Here is a 19,286-nt window from a genome sequence, read left to right on the forward strand (position 1 = left end):
CAGCCTGGGCATACACATTTTAGTTTTCCACAGTTGCTATTACTCCCTAGTATTTAACCCAAGGCCCCTTTCCTCTCATTTATTACCTGCCTGGCCCCTGAAGGCATCTCAGCTCACAACTACTGGTCAATGCTGTGGTTTCTGGAGACTTCTGTGCAGAGAGCTGCCTTGGAAGGATGGATGGATGGGTGGATGGGCAGATGGGTGGGTGGATGGATGGATGGACAGATGAATGAATGAATGGATGGGTAGGTGGATGGATGGATGGACAGAGGAATAGGTGGATGGGTAGGTGGGTGGACGGATGGATGGGAAGACGAGTGGATGGGTAGGTGGGTGGATGGATGGGTGAATGGATGGATGGATGGATGAATGGATGGATGGATGGATGGATGGACAGATGAGTGGATGGATGGGTAGGTGGGTAGATGGATTGGTGGATGGATGGATGGATGGATGGATGGATGGATGGATGGACAGATGAGTGGATGGATGGATAGGTGGGTAGATGGATGGGCGAATAGATGGATGGATGGACAAATGAATGGATGGATGGGTAGTGGACAGTTGGGTGGATGGATGGGCAGATGGATGGATGGACAGATGAATGGATGGGTAGATAGGTAGGTAGATGAACGGATAGATGGGTAGGCAGATGAGGGGCTTCATGATGGGTAGGAGGGAGGGGAAGAAGGAACAGGTCATCCTTGGGCAGAATGACTGTGGGAATGTGGGCTGGTGTTCACAGAAGCCCCATCTCACCATCTGAGAGCAGTCCCCACCATCCCTGTCTCATCTTCCAACATACGCCCACTCTCTCCATCATCTGGGAGGCACAGGCAAAGAAGGGAACCTGCTGAACCCGACTATGCACTTGCACCTGGTGCTCTTCAGCTCACCTTGCCTCCCTCGAGGGAGACACTCTTCCCCGTTTTCAGACAACAAAACTAAGGCTCTGAAATATGAATGCGAGGGTCGGTTTTTTAGAAACATTTACCGGATTCCCAAACTTTTCTTCCACCACACCGCACATTCCCAAATACATTCCCATTTGTACAGCATTTTATTTATGAAGCAGACCACATCTGCTATTCTACTTGATTGCCTCAAAAAATCCCATAGAACACTATTGTTTCTACACTTGAAACTTTAAAGAGAAAAAAAATGAACACTAAGACCTGACCAGGCTTGGCAGTGCAGGGACTCTCTCTCAGGACCCTGACTCCCAAGTCCCTGCCTTTGTCCCTCCTCACCCAGAAGTTTGTGGCCTAGAGTGACCAGGGCGTCCCTTGTAGAGGGAGGATGGAGACAGGGTTGGAAGGTGGGTCAGGTCAGGGGTCCTAAGGGTACACGTTCCCCAGAGGGGACACTTTTCTAGGTGAGAGAAGCTGCAGGTGGGTGTGAGACACAGCTGGCCAGGGCGAGGCCCATCCCACCTAGAGGGAACGGCCTCTGCTCCACACTCTGACTGCCATAGGCAGGAAGCTAAGTCCATTGTTACTGGAACTTTCCATTTTAAGAGATCTGAATTTTTTTTTAAAAATGTGAACTCTACATTTTAAAAATGTTGGCAACTAACTTAAAAATGTAACCATGTGAGCTCAAGAGAACTTCAAGGTGCCAGACCCATCTGCAGGCCCTGCCGACGGCACCAGCTGTGCTGAGCCGAGCTGATCCTGGGCCTGGCACTGGGCTGGGAGCTGCTCTGTGGGGGACAGGCCTGGGACCAGCTGAGAAGGCGGCGAGGGAGTCGCCTGTGGCCCTCTCCATCCTGGAGGCCATGTCTCACCGCTGGCTGAGGCCAGGCGGGGCTGCCGAGCTCAGGATCAGGGCCTTCCCTCTTCCTTTGGTTTCATTGGGAACAGCCATTCCAGGTTGTTCTGCAGCCAAAGTAGGGAGTCCCCTAGGGGAATCACTGATTCTTTAGGAAACACACAAAACAGAATGCATTTTACTTCCCTTTAATCAAAAAATAAATAAATACACTCCACAGGGACTTTTTTTTTTAATGAGGAAAAAAGGTGAAAGAACAAAATAAAACAAACAAAACCCAAACCTACAGGGACTCTTCATTTCCAGCCCGCAGGGAGTCACCAGCCAGGCCGAGGGACACAGACAGCCAGCCCAGCTGGGGCCTGCCAGGTGACTTGCAAGGTCGGAAAGGGAGCTGCTCTGCTCTGGGTGGTTCAGTTCCAGCCAGGGGTTGGAATGTCCTGCCTGCCGAGGGGCCACAGTCCCTGTAGAGGTCCCCCGGCAGCAGCGCACACCAATCCCTATTCTGCAAGGCATATCCCATAAGGCCCTTCCTCTTGGTGGCACTTGGGCACTCAAGGAGCCAGGAGATCCTGCCAAGATGGCTGGAGTCTGGAATGTGAGGTGTGCACAGGCGGGGCGAACTCTGGAGACCCAGAGACAAGCACCAACTCCCGGTGTGATGAGGCCAGTTCCCAAGGGGCAGGCCCAGAAGAGCCTGGGGAGCAGGCAGGCGGGGGAGCCCCTCTTTCCAGAGTTCCAGGACAGTGGGAAACATGTCGGGCTGTGACTCTGGCCAGAGCACTTGTCCCCTGCTGCAGGAGGCTCGGCAGACCCAAGGCCGGGGCACAGTGGGGTCTGCCGAGCATCAGGCAGAGTGGTGTGGCAGGTGGTGGCTTGGAGGGAGGGAACGCCCATAGGGGTCCTAGAGGTGGATCCACTTGTTCCAGTTGACCTCGTGGGGGAACACACGGCCCAGCCGGAGGGTACAGTCCAAGGTGGGCTCGTAGAAGGCCATGGGGCTCTCGTCCAGGCTGGAGGGCACCTCCACCTCCTCCACCACGGGTGTGGAGAAGAGTGAGACGGCCCTTGGCTTTCTCAGCCAGCACTTCCGGATGCAGCCGAGGGACTCCAGGCCCTGGAGACACCAGACACACAGGTTACAGTGGCACTACCCTCGCCTGCTTGATTTATTCTTCAACCATTTAGGGAATGCTCTCTCTGTATGAGGAAGCCACATCCTAGAGCAGGGGGCACCTGAACTGGGCATGAGTCAAGTGGGGATGTACCAGGAGGGTTCAGGCAAAGGCCCTGGTGGGAGAGGCAGCGGCCTGAGTAGCATGTGTACAGCGCAGGCTGGAGCCACCACGCTGAATCTCATTTGTGGAGGAGAGGCCTGCAGCAGGGGCTGCATCCCAGCGTCCTGTGAGCCAAGACTGGCTTCCAGGTGGAGTTCCGTTTGGCTCGCGGGGAATGTGACACTGAACTTCAAGCTCCTAGCTGCCAGAGGAGCTGGAGGCCCCATGCGCACTGGGCCAACGGAGCACGGGGCAACTGTCAGCCGAGCAGGAAGCAGCCGCACCAGGGGGCAGCTGCTTGACCCGTGGGGCCCTGCGGGCTCGTGAGTTAGTGACCCCTGGCACAGAGAAAGCATCAGAGACAAGCACCAGGCACCCCCTCTTCCATGGAGCTGGTGAAGGACACCGAGGGATGGCCTGAGAGGCAAGAGCCCAGGACAAGCTGGGGGAGGGGGTGCAGGTAAGCAGTATGGTGATACCGCATGCTGCCTGGGGCCTGAACATCATGGCCGGGCCACTGAGAGCACCCAGCCGCCCCCACCCCCCGCTGAGCCTGGGAAGGCCCCATACCTGGAGCAGCTCCAGCACGGCGACAGGCTGCAGGACCCCTGGTAGTGGTGCAGCAGGCAGTTCTCGGGGATGCCAGGCCTGGTCATGATGTGGTACAGCATGGCCTCCATCATACCCTTGCATACGGGCAGGTTCAGGTGGCCATCCACCACGACACGCCATGGCCGGCCTATGAAGCAGGTGCTCTCACAGTCCCTGCAGGGGGAGGGCTTGGCATCAGGGCTTGGCGGGGGCAGGAGGGCAGCTTGTTCAGACAGAACACTGAGGCTCAGGGGTGTCTGGGCCTGGCCCAGGTCACAGGGTTGAGACCAGCCGCCACCTCTTGTTCTCTGCTCTCCAAACTCCCCGCTTCTCTCCTGTCTGGACAGAGGGGCCCTTGACCGCCAGCTGGGTGGAACCACGACGTGGGGTCCTACTCAGATGCAGCTGTAACTGAGGCCTCAGTGGGCCCACCCACGTTGGCAGGAGAGGGCCAAGAGTTGAGACTCCTGGACTTGCCAGCTCTCCTGGCAGTCCGGGCAGCAGCTACCTCCAGGCTGTGGCGAAGCTCACAGGAGCATGACCCTGAAGCTCTGCCCCACACCATGTGCAGAGTTCCGGGAACGCTTTCCTTGAAACCAGGGACTGAACTGCTACTAAACCAGGGACTGAACAGCCACCCGGGGCCCAGGAGTGGGGCGGACCCAGAAGAGCTGGACACCTGGCTCTTATCGCTAAGGCTGGGCCTTGGAGGGGCACACCTGAGCTCCTGAAAGCCAGGACACAGGGCACTTGGGCCCTCCCAATCTGGGGTCAGCACACACACTCATGGGAGGCGCCCCCACCAGAGGGGTTTCTGTGGCCCCCTTGCTTCCTGTAACTCTGTGGCACAGTTGTCCCGGGGGCAGCTGGGCATTCAGGGCTTATCCCTCTGTGGCCCCGGCTCATCTGCAGGAGCGGGTGAGGTGCCTGTGGGTCGTGAGGAGCCAGTGAAGCGCAGCTGACAGCACCAGGCATGGTTCTCCGCCAGGGCCCTGGGCATTCTGGAAGCACAGCCCTTGTTCCAGGCCGACCTGGGCACTGCTGGTGCTCAGCACGCCTGCTGCTCACCCACCGCGCCCCTCCAAGTACCCCTGCCGAGAACCACGGTGCTGGGCAGCCTGTCAGAGCTGGCACCTGGGGAAAGACTCTCAAAAACCCTCACACAAATCCTCACCCTCGGTCCCTGTCAAGAGCCCCACCTGAAGCCCTGGAGCCAGAACCCCACACACCCACCTTTCCCGCGCTGCATGGGAGATGCTGCCGGCTCCAAAACTCTCTGTGAACCCTGAGGGAAGAGGAAGAGAATGAGAGAGACTCGGAAAGTCAGGGAAGCCATCTCTGCCTCCCCACCTTCAGCATGGCACCCAGCATGAGCAGGGCACCTCGAGGCTCAGGGGATGAAGCGTCAAAAAAAACGACAACGATCATCTCACAGAGCAGCCACTCTGGAGGTGGCGGGGCCGGGGAGACTGCCGCACACAGTGTCACATGCAAGCAGCGTCCCAGGCCCGGACAAGCCCCACACCGGAGGAAGCCAGCGAACACCTCATTTTCCACCCAGAAGCCCTGACCACAAGGGTGGTGTAAAGCCCGAGGCAAAAACAGCCCAAAGAAAACAAAAACGCCCAGAGAAGCCACATGAGAACGCTGCTGCTGACAGACATGCAGGACAGGAAAGGGCGTGCTGCCACCCGAGGAAGGCGAGACCTCCGTGCGGTCACTGCCCCACAGCAGCCGCTGCAGCACACACGCTGGCCCCATCGCCTGAGCTCCCACTCCAGAACTCACAGTGCTGCCTGGGGGTGTGGGAGGCCTGTGCTCCCCTGGAAATCCATTTATAGGCAGCATCCTGCCCCGTCGGGGCTCAGTCTCCCAGAAGCTGAAGTCAAGCCCCTTTTGTGTCAGTGGCAGGTCCCCCATATCCCGGAGGAAGGCGTGGGGTCCATCGGGGCGGAGGGGAGGGAAAGCGCGGGTGGAGTGAGGTGGGGTGGGGGACAAGGCGCGCGGTACCTCTGGGGTCTTCAGAGCCCTCTGGAGGCTGCGCCTGGCCACTCAGCTGCTCTTGGCCTGGGGAACTGAACTCCCCAACACCCTCTCGGTCTTCCCGTGCTGCCCCCACTGCAGCGGTGTCTTCAAGAGCTGGGGGTGAAGATGGGGCCTGGGCTTCTGCTCCATCTTCAGCTCTGGGCCCAAGGATGGGGGCGAAGTTTGAGTCCTGGAGTACTGGCCTCTTGGCAGGGGTCATCTGGGTGCCCTCAGTGTCGGTCTCCCCATTCTCACTGGCCCAGCTGGCACGCCTCTTGGTGCCCCGGGGGCTGTGAGAAGGAGGTGCCTGCCCCTCGAGGGGGCTGTCCTCGCTGGAAGACCCCTCTGGGGGTCTGGCCTGGGGGTCTTCTCTCTGGATGTCGCCGTCCTCTCTGTCTTTCAGCCGCACCGAGTGCAGGAGCCAGGGCCAGGCAGAGCCCATGGCTACCAGGCGCGCAGTGTTGGCGCCGACCTCCAGCACCTGGTGCTGCTCCAGGAGGGCCTGGGGAGGCAGGAGACACAGGGGGTCTGTGGGGAGCCTGGGATCCTCCGCGCTGGTGACCTCCCCTCCCTGGCGGGTTGAGTGCCCCGAGCAGCCCAGGCTTGCGAGGCGGGCGGGCTCCTAACCCGGGGCTGCCCCTTGCTAGCCCTGTGCCCTGGAGCAGCTTCTCTTCCTCTCTGGCTGCCGTGAACCACGTCAGCTGTGGTGCGGTTGTGAATCCACAACTGCAAACTCAATGCGGACATGAAATGCCCCAGTTTTCAAATGTTAATGACTCATTCAACGTTTAAAAAGAATGCAGCATGCTATGCCCCAAATCAAGCCCATCTTCAGTGTGCACCTGGCCTGGGAGCTGCAATTTCCGCTTCAGTGATATCCGGCTAACCTAAGGCACAGCTCACCTGGACGCAATCTGCGAATGTCCTGGTGCGCCCGCCACCTGCCTTCTCCAAGGCCGAGAACCATCTGCGTAGCTCCTCCTTGTCAATCCCAAAACAACCCGCGGCTATAATGACTTCCAGGATCTCCAAGGCAGCAGTCAGGTCTTCGGGACTATACCCAGACAGCCCCAGCTGGAGGACAAACTCCTCCAAGCTGCAGGTGTTTTCCTGGGGCTTTATCAGCTTGGTGAACGTGTCAGGGAGGCAGGAGGTTCCCACTGTTAGCTCTTCCAGAGCAGCGGCTGTGGGGACACGGAGGAAGATCAGAGGCAGCCCGACAGAGGCCCCCCTCCCCTGCCCAATGCACAGGCCACACTCAGGAAAGGCACGCTCCAGCACCAACTCACTGCTTCCCCGACAGCCACCAGGGTCACCTGCTGGGCGGACAGGCTGGGCCCCTGGCATCAGGCTCCTGATCCATGACCCTGAGCCTCTGACTATAGCTGACTGGATTTCTCCTGGCCACTATGATTCTCCTGCTCAAGACGTAAAGTGAAGGGCACGGAGGCCGAGGACTGGGGTTCGAGAACTGTAAAGCCCAGTGCTCTGAGGGGGAGTCCCTGACCAGGGCTGGCCTGGTCCAATCCCTTCCTGCTGCTCATGTGCCCACTGTTCCTTAGACCCTGTGAGATACACCAGGCCCCTTCTACACACCCCACTTTTGCCTACACTAGCCAGGGCTGGCTTCTGTTGCTTCCTATGGAATATGTCTCTGCTAAGGCCATAATCGATAGGTTATCACTACATTTTTGCCCAGTCCAAACTCCAGACAAAGTACAGAATTCTAACTGTGGTTATGAAACATATAGCGAACACCATCAACTTCAACAATGCACCTCACTTTACTGTGCTTCACGGATATTGTTTTTTGGGTTTTTTACATACTATAGGCTTGTGGCAAGTCTGCGCCAAGAGAGTCTACGGGCACCACTTTCTCAACACCGTGTGCTCGATTTGTGTCTGTCATGCTTGGGAATTCTCATATTTCATCTTTTTCAGGATTATCGTATCTGTGACGGTGGCCTGTGATCAGTGACCTTTGTCCTTAACTATTGTCACTATTTAGGGACGCCACAAACAATGCCACATACGACAGCAAACTTAATTGATAAATGTCATGTGTGTTCTGACAACTCCAGGGACCAGCCATTCCCCATTTTCCTCCCTCTCCTGGGGCTCCCTATTCCTGAGACACAACAATATTGAAGTCAGATTGGCCAGGTGCGGTGGCTCAGGCCTGTAATCCCAGCACTTTGGGAGGCCGAGGTGGGCGCATCACGAGGTCAAGAGATCGAGACCATCCTGGCTAAAGTGGTGAAACCCCATGTCTACTAAAAAATACAAAAAAATTAGCCGGGCGTGGTGGTGGGCACCTGTAGTCCCAGCTACTCGGGAGGCTGAGGCAGGAGAATAGCGTGAACCCGGGAGGCGGAGCTTGCAGTGAGCCGAGATCACGCCACTGCACTCCAGCCTGGGCGACAGAGTGAGACTCCATCTCAAAAAAAAAAAAAAAAAAATTGATGTCAGGCCAGTTAATAACCTTACAATGGCCCCTCTGTGTTCAAGTAAAAGGGAGAGTTGGACATCTCTCACTTTACATCAAAAGCTAGAAAATATCAGGCTTCGCGAGGAAAGCATGGTGACAGCCAGGACAGCCGAAAGCTGGGCCTCTTGTGCCGAAGTTAGTCAAAGTTGTGAGGGCAAAGGAAAAGTTCTTGAAGGAAATTAAAAGTGTTACTCCAGGGAACACACGAACAATAATAAAGCAAAAACAGCCTTGTTGCTGATATGGAGAAAGTTTCAGCGGTCTGGATAGATGAAACCAGTCACAACCTTCCCTTAAGCCAAAGCCTAATCCAGAGCAAGGCCCTAACTCTCTTTAATTCTATGAAGGCTGAGATAGGTGAGGAAGATGCAGAAGAAAAGCTGGAAGCTAGCAGAGGTTGGTTCATGTAGTTTAAGGAAAGAAGCCGTCTCGGTAACATAAACGTGCAAGGTGAAGCACCAAGTGCTGCTGGAGAAGCTGCAGCAAGTTCTCCAGAAGCTCTAGCTAGCTGAGATCAGCGATGAAGGTGGATACACTAAACAGATTTTCAATGTGCACAAAACAGCTTTATATTGAAGATGCCATCTAGGACTTTCATGGCTACAAAGGAAAAGGCAAGGCCTGGTTTCAAGGCTTCAAATGACAGCCCACTCTCGATAGGAAGTAATGAAGCTGGTGACTTTAAGTTGAAGCCAGTGCCCATTTCCCATCCCCAAATTCTTAGGGAAGAGAATTATGCTTAATTTATTCTGCCTGTGCTCTATAAAAAGCACTGCAAAGCTGGATGACAGCATGTCTGTTTACAATGTGGCTTACTAAATATTTTAAGCCCACTGTAGAGACCTACTGCTCAGACAAAAAAGATTGCTTTCCAAATGGTATGCTGATTAATGATGCCCCTGGTCACGCATGAGCTCTGATGGAGATGTTCAAGGAGATGAATGTTGTTTTCATGCCTGCTAACACAACATCCATTCTGTACCCCATGGATCAAGGAGTTATTTCACTTTCAAGTCTTATTATTTAAGAAATACATTTGATGGCTGGACACAGTGGCTCACACCTGTAATCCCAGCACTTTGGGAGGCTAAGCGGGCGGATCACCTGAGGGCAGGAGTTCAAGACCAGCCTGCCCAACAAGGTAAAACACCATCTCTACTAAAAATACAAAAATTAGCCGGGTGTGGTGGTGGGTGCCTGTAATTCCAGCTACTCGGGAGGCTGAGATAGGAGAATCACTTGAACCTGGGAGGTGGAGGTTGCAGTGAACTGAGATCATACCACTGCACTCCAGTCCAGGCAACAAGAGTGAAACTCTGTCTCAAAAAAGAAAGAAATTCATTTCGTAAGGCTATAGCTACTATAGTGATTCCTCTGATGGATCTGGACAAAGTAAACTGAAAATCTTCTGGAAAGGAGTCACCATTCTAGATGCCGTTAACAACATTTGTGATTCATGGGAGGTGATCAAAATACCAACATCAACAGGAGTTTGGAAAAAGTTGATTCCCACCCTCATGGACGACTTTGAGGGGTTCAAGTCTTCAGTGGAGAAAGTAACTGCAGATGCAGTGGAAATGACAAGAGAACTAGAGGCAGAGTCTGAAGATGGGATGGAGTTGCTGCAATCTCAGGATCAAACTTGAACAGATGAGGACTTGCTTCTTATAGACGAGCAAAGGTGGTTTCTTAAGTTTCTTGACATAGAATCTACTCCTGGTAAAGACGCTGAGAACATGGTTGAAATGGCAACAAAGGACTTAGAATATTACATAAACTAGGTCTGGTATGGTAGCTCATGCCTGTTGTCCCACCCCTTTGGGAGGCCATGGCGGGAGGATCCCTTGAGGCCTGAGACCAGCCTGGGCAACAGAGCAAGGCGCTGTCTCTACAAAAAATTAAAAAAGTAGCTGGCTGTGGTGGCACATGCCTATAGTCCAAGCTACTTAGGAGACTGAGGCAGGAGGATGACCTGAGCCCAGGAGCTAGAGATGACTGTGAACTATCATCGTGCCACTGTACTCCAGCCTAAGCAACAGAGCAAGACCCTGTCTCTAAAAAATAGGCTTGGTGTGGTGGCTTACGCCTGTAATCCCATCACTTTGGGAGGCGGAGGCGGGAAGATCACTTCAGGCCAGGAGTTAGAGACCAGCCTGGGCAACATAGTGAGTCCCCGTCTCAATCATTTCAAATAAATAAATAAAAATAAAAAGTAAAGTTTCAAAGGTCATCAATAGAACTAAAATAGTGTCAAAATTGGAAGTAAAGGAGGCAGGAAATCATGAATGTGAGTGGAATACTCATCTTTCCTAGCAAGGGGTCAAAAGATAGTATCTAAAAGGTTCCTAAGAGCACGAACTTTACTAAGCACCAGGAGACTAGAGCCCCGCTGCCCCCCGGGGAGAGTGGGCGGGGTGGGGAGGCGGGAGTACTCTGCTCTTCCTGGTGCCTGTGGCACAGCTGTGACTAAAAGACAGCGGTGGTGCGGGGAGCTCTCCCACAGAGGTGTGGGCACAGCACCGGCACCTGGGGAAGGTGTCCCTTGAGTTGGCTGCAAGGATGGGGTGTGTTTTTCCGTGTGTCCTGTGGCTGCATGCCTGGCCTGGGGAGCCCGAAGGTCTAGGTCTCAGGCCAGGCCTCAGGGTCCTCCTGGATGATGGCAAGGCCGGGCCCTCCCCCAGCACCAGCGGGAGCACTCACCAGCGGGCCTGAGCTGGGCAAGGCCGGGCCTCCCCCAGCACCAGCGGGAGCACTCACCAGCGGGCCTGAGCCGGGCGGGCACAGGGCTGCAGCGGAGCTGCAACTTCATCTGGCAGGAGTTGACCATGATGCTGTCATTGGGATTGAGGTTGCGGGTGCTGACGATGCCGGGGGAGTAGTAGCCCCTCATCAGCAGGTAGTTGGTGTGGGAGGCCTGCGCAGGTTTCACCTCCATGCTCCGGCGCTTGCCCCCTATGCCTTCATCCAAGTCATCCTCTTCATCCTCGTCATCCTCCAGGCTGCCATCCTTCCCCAAGCTAGAAGACAATTGTGACCTGGATACCCAAGCACAGGCCAGCCAGCTGCTACTGCAGCCTCTCCCCTCCCTCGAGAGGCCTTTGTGGCTGGGCCTCAGCAGTGGCCCCAGCAGCTGGCTGTGCTTCATTACCAAGGCTGGTGTGGACGGCTGCCCCAGATCCATCCCCTTTCCCACCTTCCTGTGCAACGTGCTCACCCCTTGTCACGTATCTGCATCTCTGTGGGGACTGTTCCTCTTGCCCGTCTCTCAGTCCAGAAAACACCCACTTCCCCAGGAAGCCCCAGTTCTGTTGCAAGGCCCTCGGGACCAGTCCTCCCTTCTCTTCCCTGCCCCTCCCCTGCCCCACTGTGCTGCATCCTTCTCTTTGGCCAATTCCTGTAACACCTGGGAGGCATCAGCAGAGGACGCCTTGGACACTGGCCTACAATCCCCAGTCACTCATCTGCAACGCCCATCCTGCAAGCTCCCGGAAAGCACTACCGACCCCTGCCGGTCTGTGTCTGGCCAATGCCTAGCACATGGCCAGACCTGATGCTGTGGACGCCGGGCTCTTACCTTTTGATGACCTCATTCTCCACCATTGAGCTATCTACTATGATGATCTGCTCCGGGATCCTGACATCCACGGAAATAAGGCCCAGAGAGAAGAGGGTCAGGACGGCCACACAATTTCCTCCAGGGCCGTCCAGTGAAAAGGCCACCATGTCATTTGTGGGCTCATTATTATCCTGGTCTTTGAAAGAGAAACGATCAGGCTGGTCCAACTTGCCGGCAGCCCGCATTCTGTCCAAAAACTGGAATGACTCCGTGCAGATGGTGCTTGGAAATCGCCACGTAAAAATCCTACACAGACAAAAAGAAAGGAAGGGCCTGACTGATGGCCGGCCGTAGGAAGCCATCATTTGGACAGGCTATGAGCACGTCAAATCATTATGATGAGAACTAAGCAAAATACCCCACTTCTCCCCTAAAGCTCTCCGTCCCATCCCAAATGAAGGCGCTGTGTTCCCATCTAGCGGTGTTTGTGTCTCTCTTCCCCGCTAGCCTGAGTACCTTCCATGCAGAGTACCGTTTCCTCGTCAATTCAATGTGGCCTCACCTTGTGTTCCAGGAGGGTGCTGGCAGGCTCACCTCACAGGCACTCACTGTACACAGTTGCTGAACTAGGGATGGTGAGCATGCTTTCTGTAATAACAGTCCCCACACAAAGCCAGCCCTGGTCTCACATGTGTGCCCAAGCTGTCTCCATGCAGCACCTGGTGAGGCACTTCCCCGGCTCTGTCCAGAGAGCAACATTCCACGACCCTGCTACCAGGGTCAGAGGGAGGGACCCAAAAGGCCTTCCTTGTCTGCTGACCACTGCCCTCGGTTCAGATGGGGACATGCGGTCAGAGCAGTGTCTCCGTGACAAATGGCCTTGTTGGACTTGGACATGTATCTTCTGCTGCCACACCTACTTCCCAGAGGCCTGAGGGTCATTCGGGGTGAGGGTTAGGGAGAAGGAAGTGTCTGCCATCACGGGGAAGGGATGGTATCAAAGAACTGAAAGAAGATTCATGGTGCTGTCTCTGAGCATCTGACTGCAGCCCTGTGCAGACCTGAGGGTGGGCAAGGAGAACGGTATGAAGGGGAAAGCTGCCAAGGTAGCGGCTTGGGAATGTTCTCAGGGACTCTGCATGTGGTCAGGAGGCTGGTGGTGCAGCGCTCTCTGCGGCATGAAGCCACACTGCAAGAGCGTTTCAGGAGGGAGCCCCAGGAGGATGTCTGTCTGGACGCACCTCCGCACCCCAACCCCGCACCGGCTGCTGGAGCTGCGAATGGGCCCAGGAGACTTCCCGGGTCTCAGGGCTACATGGAAGAGGGACTGAGGTTATGCTGGAACTGGAGGGTGAACTTCCAGCTGGGCCAATTATTAAATTCAAAACCGATTTCACTCCATCTGATGAGAGAAACAGAAACAAACCACCTGCAAAATGGCAACACCACCAACACAAAGATGCTGCTAGCACTCACCTGATCCCCACACCAGGAAGGAGGAGAGGGGCTGCAGGAAACCCCAGAGCCTGCGTCTTGCGCATGAGGCTGCGAGGGGCCGCGGCTCCAACATGCTTTCATGGCCACAATGCTTCCTTTGCTCCTCTTTATGTGGCTCAACTTCGGAGTACCCAGGGCTCCTGACAGGTACTCACCTGTAGTAGGTCTGGGATAGCTGGTAGGACATTGGCACGAAGGGCAGGGCCCGGTTCTTCTTGGGGCCCAGCGTGTGGTTGACCCGGTGCCGGTTGACCAAGCTCCTCTTCTGGCACTCCATGAAGGCCTTCACAAGAACGTGGTCCTTGTACTCCCGATAGAGGCGGAAAGTCTGCAACACAGTGAGGCAAGGGTGAGTGGGGTTCTCCAGCCGGCCAGGGAAAAGGCTGGGGTATGTGGAGGCAGAGGCTGTGGCTGATGCTTTATAGAGGAAGTACCGATCGTGGGAGGCCCTGACTGGCGTGTGTGTATGTCAGTGTGTGTGTGACTGCGTGTATGTGGGGGGGGAGGGGTGCTGAGGAAGTCGGCAATCCCAGTTCTCGGACCATCACATCACACTTCCAGAGACCACAAAGGGCGGGGAACTGACGAGACAGGGGGCTATTCACTCCCAAGCCGATTGCTTTCAATGCAGACAGACGGAATCAACACAGAGTCATCTGGTCTACCACTCTGTCAAGTCTTTTATACAGACTTGGTTCACTATAAAACTAAGGTGGACAATTGTCATGGACAGAATTGTGTTGCCTCGAATTTATGTTGAAGTGCTCACCTCTACTATCTCAGAATGGGGCTGTATTTGGACAGAGGACCTATAAAGAGATCATTGAGGTAACATTAGGTTATATAGGTGGGCCCTAATCAGTAAGACTGATTTCCTTGTAAGACGAGGAGATGTCGACAGAGAGCACACACAGACCACGGGACAATCATGTGAGAACACAGTAAGAAGGCGGCCATCGGCAAGGGAGGGAGAGAGGCCTCAGAAGAGACCAAATGTGCTAGTTCCTTGATCTTGGACTTCCAGCCTCCAGAACTGTGAGAAAATAAATGTATGTTATTTAAGTCACTCAGGCTGTGGTATGTTGTTATGGCAGCCCTAGTAAACTAATAGAAATACTTTTAGGGACAGCAAACCATGGACTTTGTGATTCTAGGAAGATGACTTTAGCACTGTTACCTACTTCTACCTTGAAGTCGTAAAAAAAGGCAGTGAGAAGCATTTCCATGAAGTGTATAAATTGTGTCCTGTGAAACAGAATTAGTTAATAAGGTTACCACCTGTCAGCTGTGTATGATGCTGTGTCTCCAGTCTCCATCTGGACAGCAAAGGGGAAGGCATGGACAGGAGACCTGCCTTCAGAAGAGCAGCTGACAAAGGGGCCCACAGCCTGGGGACTGTGACGGCAGTAACCTCCCGAGGCCTGGGATCCCGCAGCACAACTGTCTTACTTGCTAGGCCCAGACGTGTAATTTCCTCCCATCACTGTTTTTTTGTGAAAAATTCTTCTGAATATGTAATTTTGCCCCTAAATAAATATGGTGTTGGACATTTTTCTGACTAGGAAGTTAGTAGGATATTTGCTTTTCTAGCATCTTTGTTAGATGACTTTTTATGGTTGCAAAGTCACTTAGCAAAAAGTTCATCCTCCCAACACCTCCCTGGATCACTGTCCCCACAAATGACATTGAACTCACAACATAAAGGAACTCACCACTACGTAAATAGGTGCTTGACTGTGATTTAACACCTGAATCACTAAAATGGATTGCAATAATTATCCAAAGAAAAACAGCCAAGTGCAGCAGTAACGACAGCCTCTGAACTCTCTCCACGTCTCCTCCGGGACAGCCTCTGAGCTCTCTCCACATCTCCTCCGGGACAGCCTCTGAGCTCTCTCCACATCTCCTCCGGGACAGCCTCTGAGTTCTCTCCACGGCTTCTCTGGGGCAGCCTCTGAGCTCTCTCCACGTCTCCTCCGGGAGAGCCTCTGAGCTCTTTCCACCTCTCCTCCGGGACAGTCTCTGAGTTCTCTCCAAATCTTCTCTGGGACAGCTTCTGAACTCTCTCCAGGTCTCCTCCGGGTCTCCTCTCCCGTGGAATCTGGTCACCTTTGAGTTAAGGCATCTCCTGTGAACAGCCCAGTTGGCTACTCTGAGTTTTGGGGGTAGCTGTCCTTGGTTTCTCTGAAGTGCCTGGAGACCATCCTTTCTGTTACCCATTGTAGTGCCTACGTGGCTTAGCTGGAGCCCTACCCTGCTCTTGTTGCCCAACCAATGCCTATGCGACACAGCTAAATTCCCATTCAGCTTTAACTCTGCTTAGTTTTAGAAAACAGGATGTCTGGGGTCAGAAGTTCCTTCTTAGGACTAAACTGGCTGAAGCGGGCAAAATCCGCAATGGAAGCTTGGCCTCTGAAAACCCTCTGGCTTCATTATAATCCAATTTCTATGTTAAACGACGCTCCCACTGGCACCTTTACAGTTGACAATCACCATGACAATGGCCAGAAGAGACCAAAAACAGACAGAAAAGAGGTGGCTCTTTGATTCCAAAAAAAACCTACCTCCCTTCCCAAGAAAAACTATGAATTTTCTTCCCTTTCCTCTTAATACCTAGCCCCTTCATTAAGAATCCTCTGAGAAGTTGATTTGCAGGCTATGCTCCCACTTCTCCCATTCCATGGCCATTGAAAAAAGCCCATACTGTTTGATACTCACTCTCGGTTTCATATTTTAGCTTCACACCAAACAAGAAAGAGCCTCTTTTAGGGTAATCAGGACCCTGATTCTACTCCCACATAGAAACTGTTCCCACTCACTACTGGCTTAGCAGAACACACAAACTGTCAGATGGCTCCATTACAATGACTTGACTTTTAATTCTCAATTGTTTCTGTTCCTAAGATTTTAGGACTTTCTACCAACTCATAAAAAAAAATCTTTAAAAAGGTAAGACAACCTTCACATCTAAGATGCTCAGCTTTAAACTAGTAAGTTCTTAAGGATGTTTTTTTCTCCAAGGAAACAATTCTCCTCTTTGCTGAGCAATAATAGAGGTTTTAATATTAAATAAGTACACAAAGTAAAAGAAACAGACAAAAACGTCTTCATAGCAAGGCTGTTAACAGTTTTCTTTCTTTCTTTCTTTCTTTCTTTCTTTCTTTCTTTCTTTCTTTCTTTCTTTCTTTCTTTCTTTCTTTCTTTCTTTCTTTTTTTTAATGGAGTCTCGCTCTGTTGCCCAGGCTGGAGTGCAGTGGCACAATCTCAGCTCACTGCAACCTCTGCCTCCTGGGTTCAACTGATTCTCCTGCTTCAGCCTCCCAAGTTGCTGGGATCACAGGCGCCTGCCATCACGCCCGGCTAATTTTTTTGTATTTTTAGTAGAGACAGGGTTTTGCCATGTTGGCCAGGCTGGTCTCAAACTCCTGACCTCAGGTAATCTGCCCACCTTGGCCTCCCAAAGTGCTGGGATTACAGGCATGAGTCACCGTGCCCTGCCAGATTTCGAATATATGTAAAGAAAAAAGTAAAATTTTCAAATACATGTTTAGATAAGTACTGATATTTTAAAAAAACAACCAAGCCTAAATCCCTAGATTTACAATTTAAAAAAAATAAGAAAAGCAATGTAATTCACAGAATAAAATCTTTTGGAGTAAAGTAACATAACTCTAACAAACCGGTAAATCTAGGCAAGAAATGACTTGCCCAAGTAACAGACCTAGTAGGTGGAGAGTTTATCTGACTCCAGAAACCACACTCTACAAAATAAACATATTGACCTTCAGTATGTATATAATCTGTAACTGGTGTGAAACTGTGGCAGAAATACAAAGAGCAGTGGATGGCTGTGTGAATTGAAGTGGTCACTCGAGAAAACTGGTTGAGATTGTGAACCATAGGGAACAGGGGGTGCTAATTCTGGATTGTTCGGCATAGAGGAGAAAGAAAGAACTGCAAACATTATTACAGTGAAGGAGGGTGAGGCCCTCCTAAAACGGACTGCATTTCACCAGAAGCACTGATCCAGGGGGCAACTGAAGCACAAAAATGATTAGAACCAGAGTGATGCCACCCACGTTTCTTTCTTTCTCTCTCTCTCTCTTTCTTTTCTTTTCTCTCTTTTCTCTCTCTCTCTTTCCTTCTTTTCTTTTCTTTTTTGTTTTCTTTGGAGTCTCGCTCTGTCGCCCAGGCTGGAGTGCAGTGGCCCGATCTCAGCTCACTACAAGCTCCACCTCCCGGGTTCCCGCCATTCTCCTGCCTCAGCCTCCGGAGTAGCTGGGACTACAGGCGCCCGCCACCTCGCCCGGCTTTTGTGTGTGTGTGTGTGTGTGTGTGTGTGTGTATGTGTGTGTGTGTGTGTGTGTGTGTTTAGTAGAGACGGGGTTGCACTCTGTTAGCCAGGATGGTCTCAATCTCCTGACCTCTTGATCTGCCCACCTGAGCCTCCCAAAGTGCTGGGATTATAGGCGTGAGCAGCCACCGCACCCGGCCGATGTCACCCATGTTTCTTAGGAAAGACGTTAGCCGTCTCTAAATCCTCATCTACTGTGCGTGGCACAGCGTTATTTTACAGTTTTCTGAGATTTATAATTGGCATCATTTGCACAGCGGCAGCGTGACGTGGCTGTGGAGAGCACAGAAGGCTTGTCCCCGGGGAAGTGGGCTCTTCTGGTTGCAACGTGGTGGAGGCCAGCCCCCCACAAAGAGGGAAGGTGCCGCAGCAAACCTCTGAGCAACCAAGAAAAAGAGCACCTGCTTGGAAAAGGTGACAAGCCACGAGGCCATGGGCCAGTTATAAGGATTAATTGTGTTACAGGAATGGTTATAAACCTGACCGACCTCAGAAGGTATATGGAGGAGGCAATTATCAAGCCCCTTGATGGTCTGTGGTTGGATGCCGCGTACTTTGACAACAGTGTGAGCATGGCAGAAAGTGTAGCTGTGTATGTAGGGGAAAACCTACAGAAAGTTTTTCTGTGGGAGTTCTTTGTAAACTATTAATAATGCAACTGGCAATTGTACCGCAGTCTATGAAGGGAAATCACTCTTAGGGATCAATGCTGTAGAAAGATAACTTGTTTTTTGCTTCTTTGCTCAGTGTTAAGAAGTCCTCACATCATTGTCACCCCCCCCCCGCGACATTCTGTTCTGTAGTGCCTGATTTATTGAAAGTAGTATGAGGCCTGTTTTAAACATAAATCTATTCTAAATCTAAATTTGTAATACATTCTGAATGTCATTTAGACAGTCTTTTTTCTGGAGATTAAAAATCACTTTATTTCTAGCAAAATGCTCTGACGTAAAATATTTTAACAACAAAGATCTGTGTTTGTTGTTTTCTCCATTATCTAATTATTGATATCCATTTCATCTGGGCACATACAAATGGTAAAAATATTTACAAGCTTTGGACTAAGTGAATCTAATCAAAAATAAAATATAGATGTTAATAGAGCCTGGAAATATTGTCAATACCTTTTTAACAGATTGAGCCTCGTTGATTATTTCTTCTGGGGTAAAGGCTCAAATTTATTCTGTGAAATTAGACACACAAATCATCTGAAGCAATGTATGGCAGATGAATATACAGTGATTGATGGAAATGTTGCTTTCATGCACATTGTTCATTGCAATTTTGCATAAGTTACTGAACTATGAATTACTATTGAGGAACAGCACATTCAACATGTCTTAGCAATCAATGCTTTAGTATGGACATTTTCTATGTTTCTAGACTCTCTGGCCACTCTTAGCAAATTTAAATCAAATGACTGAAGTACAATCACTTATTTTAACTGTGTTAAAAGAGTCAATTTGAAAAGTATATTTTTCTGTATGAATTTTTTTATTTACTTGACTCTATTTTGTTCTGATAACTAAACTTATCTGTATAAATTGCACTATTGAAAAAAAAGTATAGGCTGGGTGCAGTGGCTCACGCCTGTAATCCCAGCACTTTGGGAGGCCGAGGCGGGGGATCATGTCATCAGGAGATCAAGACGATCCTGGCTAACATGGTGAAACCCAGTCTCTACTAAAAAAACACACACACAAAAATTAGCCAGGCGTGGTGGCA

At 51.9% G+C, this 19,286-nt stretch overlaps 1 protein-coding gene across 1 annotated transcript; it reads right to left on the reverse strand.

Moving 5' to 3' along the window:
* Positions 1–1,945: 1,945 nt before the first annotated feature.
* Positions 1,946–13,536, reverse strand: LOC115894040 (general transcription factor 3C polypeptide 1-like). The gene is given in 9 exon segments (XM_030920399.1): positions 1,946–2,890; positions 3,621–3,655; positions 3,658–3,815; positions 4,875–4,926; positions 5,652–6,168; positions 6,570–6,850; positions 10,912–11,171; positions 11,729–12,016; positions 13,363–13,536. Coding segments are annotated over 9 exon segments (1,926 nt in total). The 5' UTR covers positions 13,485–13,536; the 3' UTR covers positions 1,946–2,677.
* Positions 13,537–19,286: the final 5,750 nt, after the last annotated feature.

The sequence above is a fragment of the Rhinopithecus roxellana genome, chromosome 16 (genome assembly GCF_007565055.1).
Source record: "Rhinopithecus roxellana isolate Shanxi Qingling chromosome 16, ASM756505v1, whole genome shotgun sequence".
NCBI lineage: Eukaryota > Metazoa > Chordata > Mammalia > Primates > Cercopithecidae > Rhinopithecus > Rhinopithecus roxellana.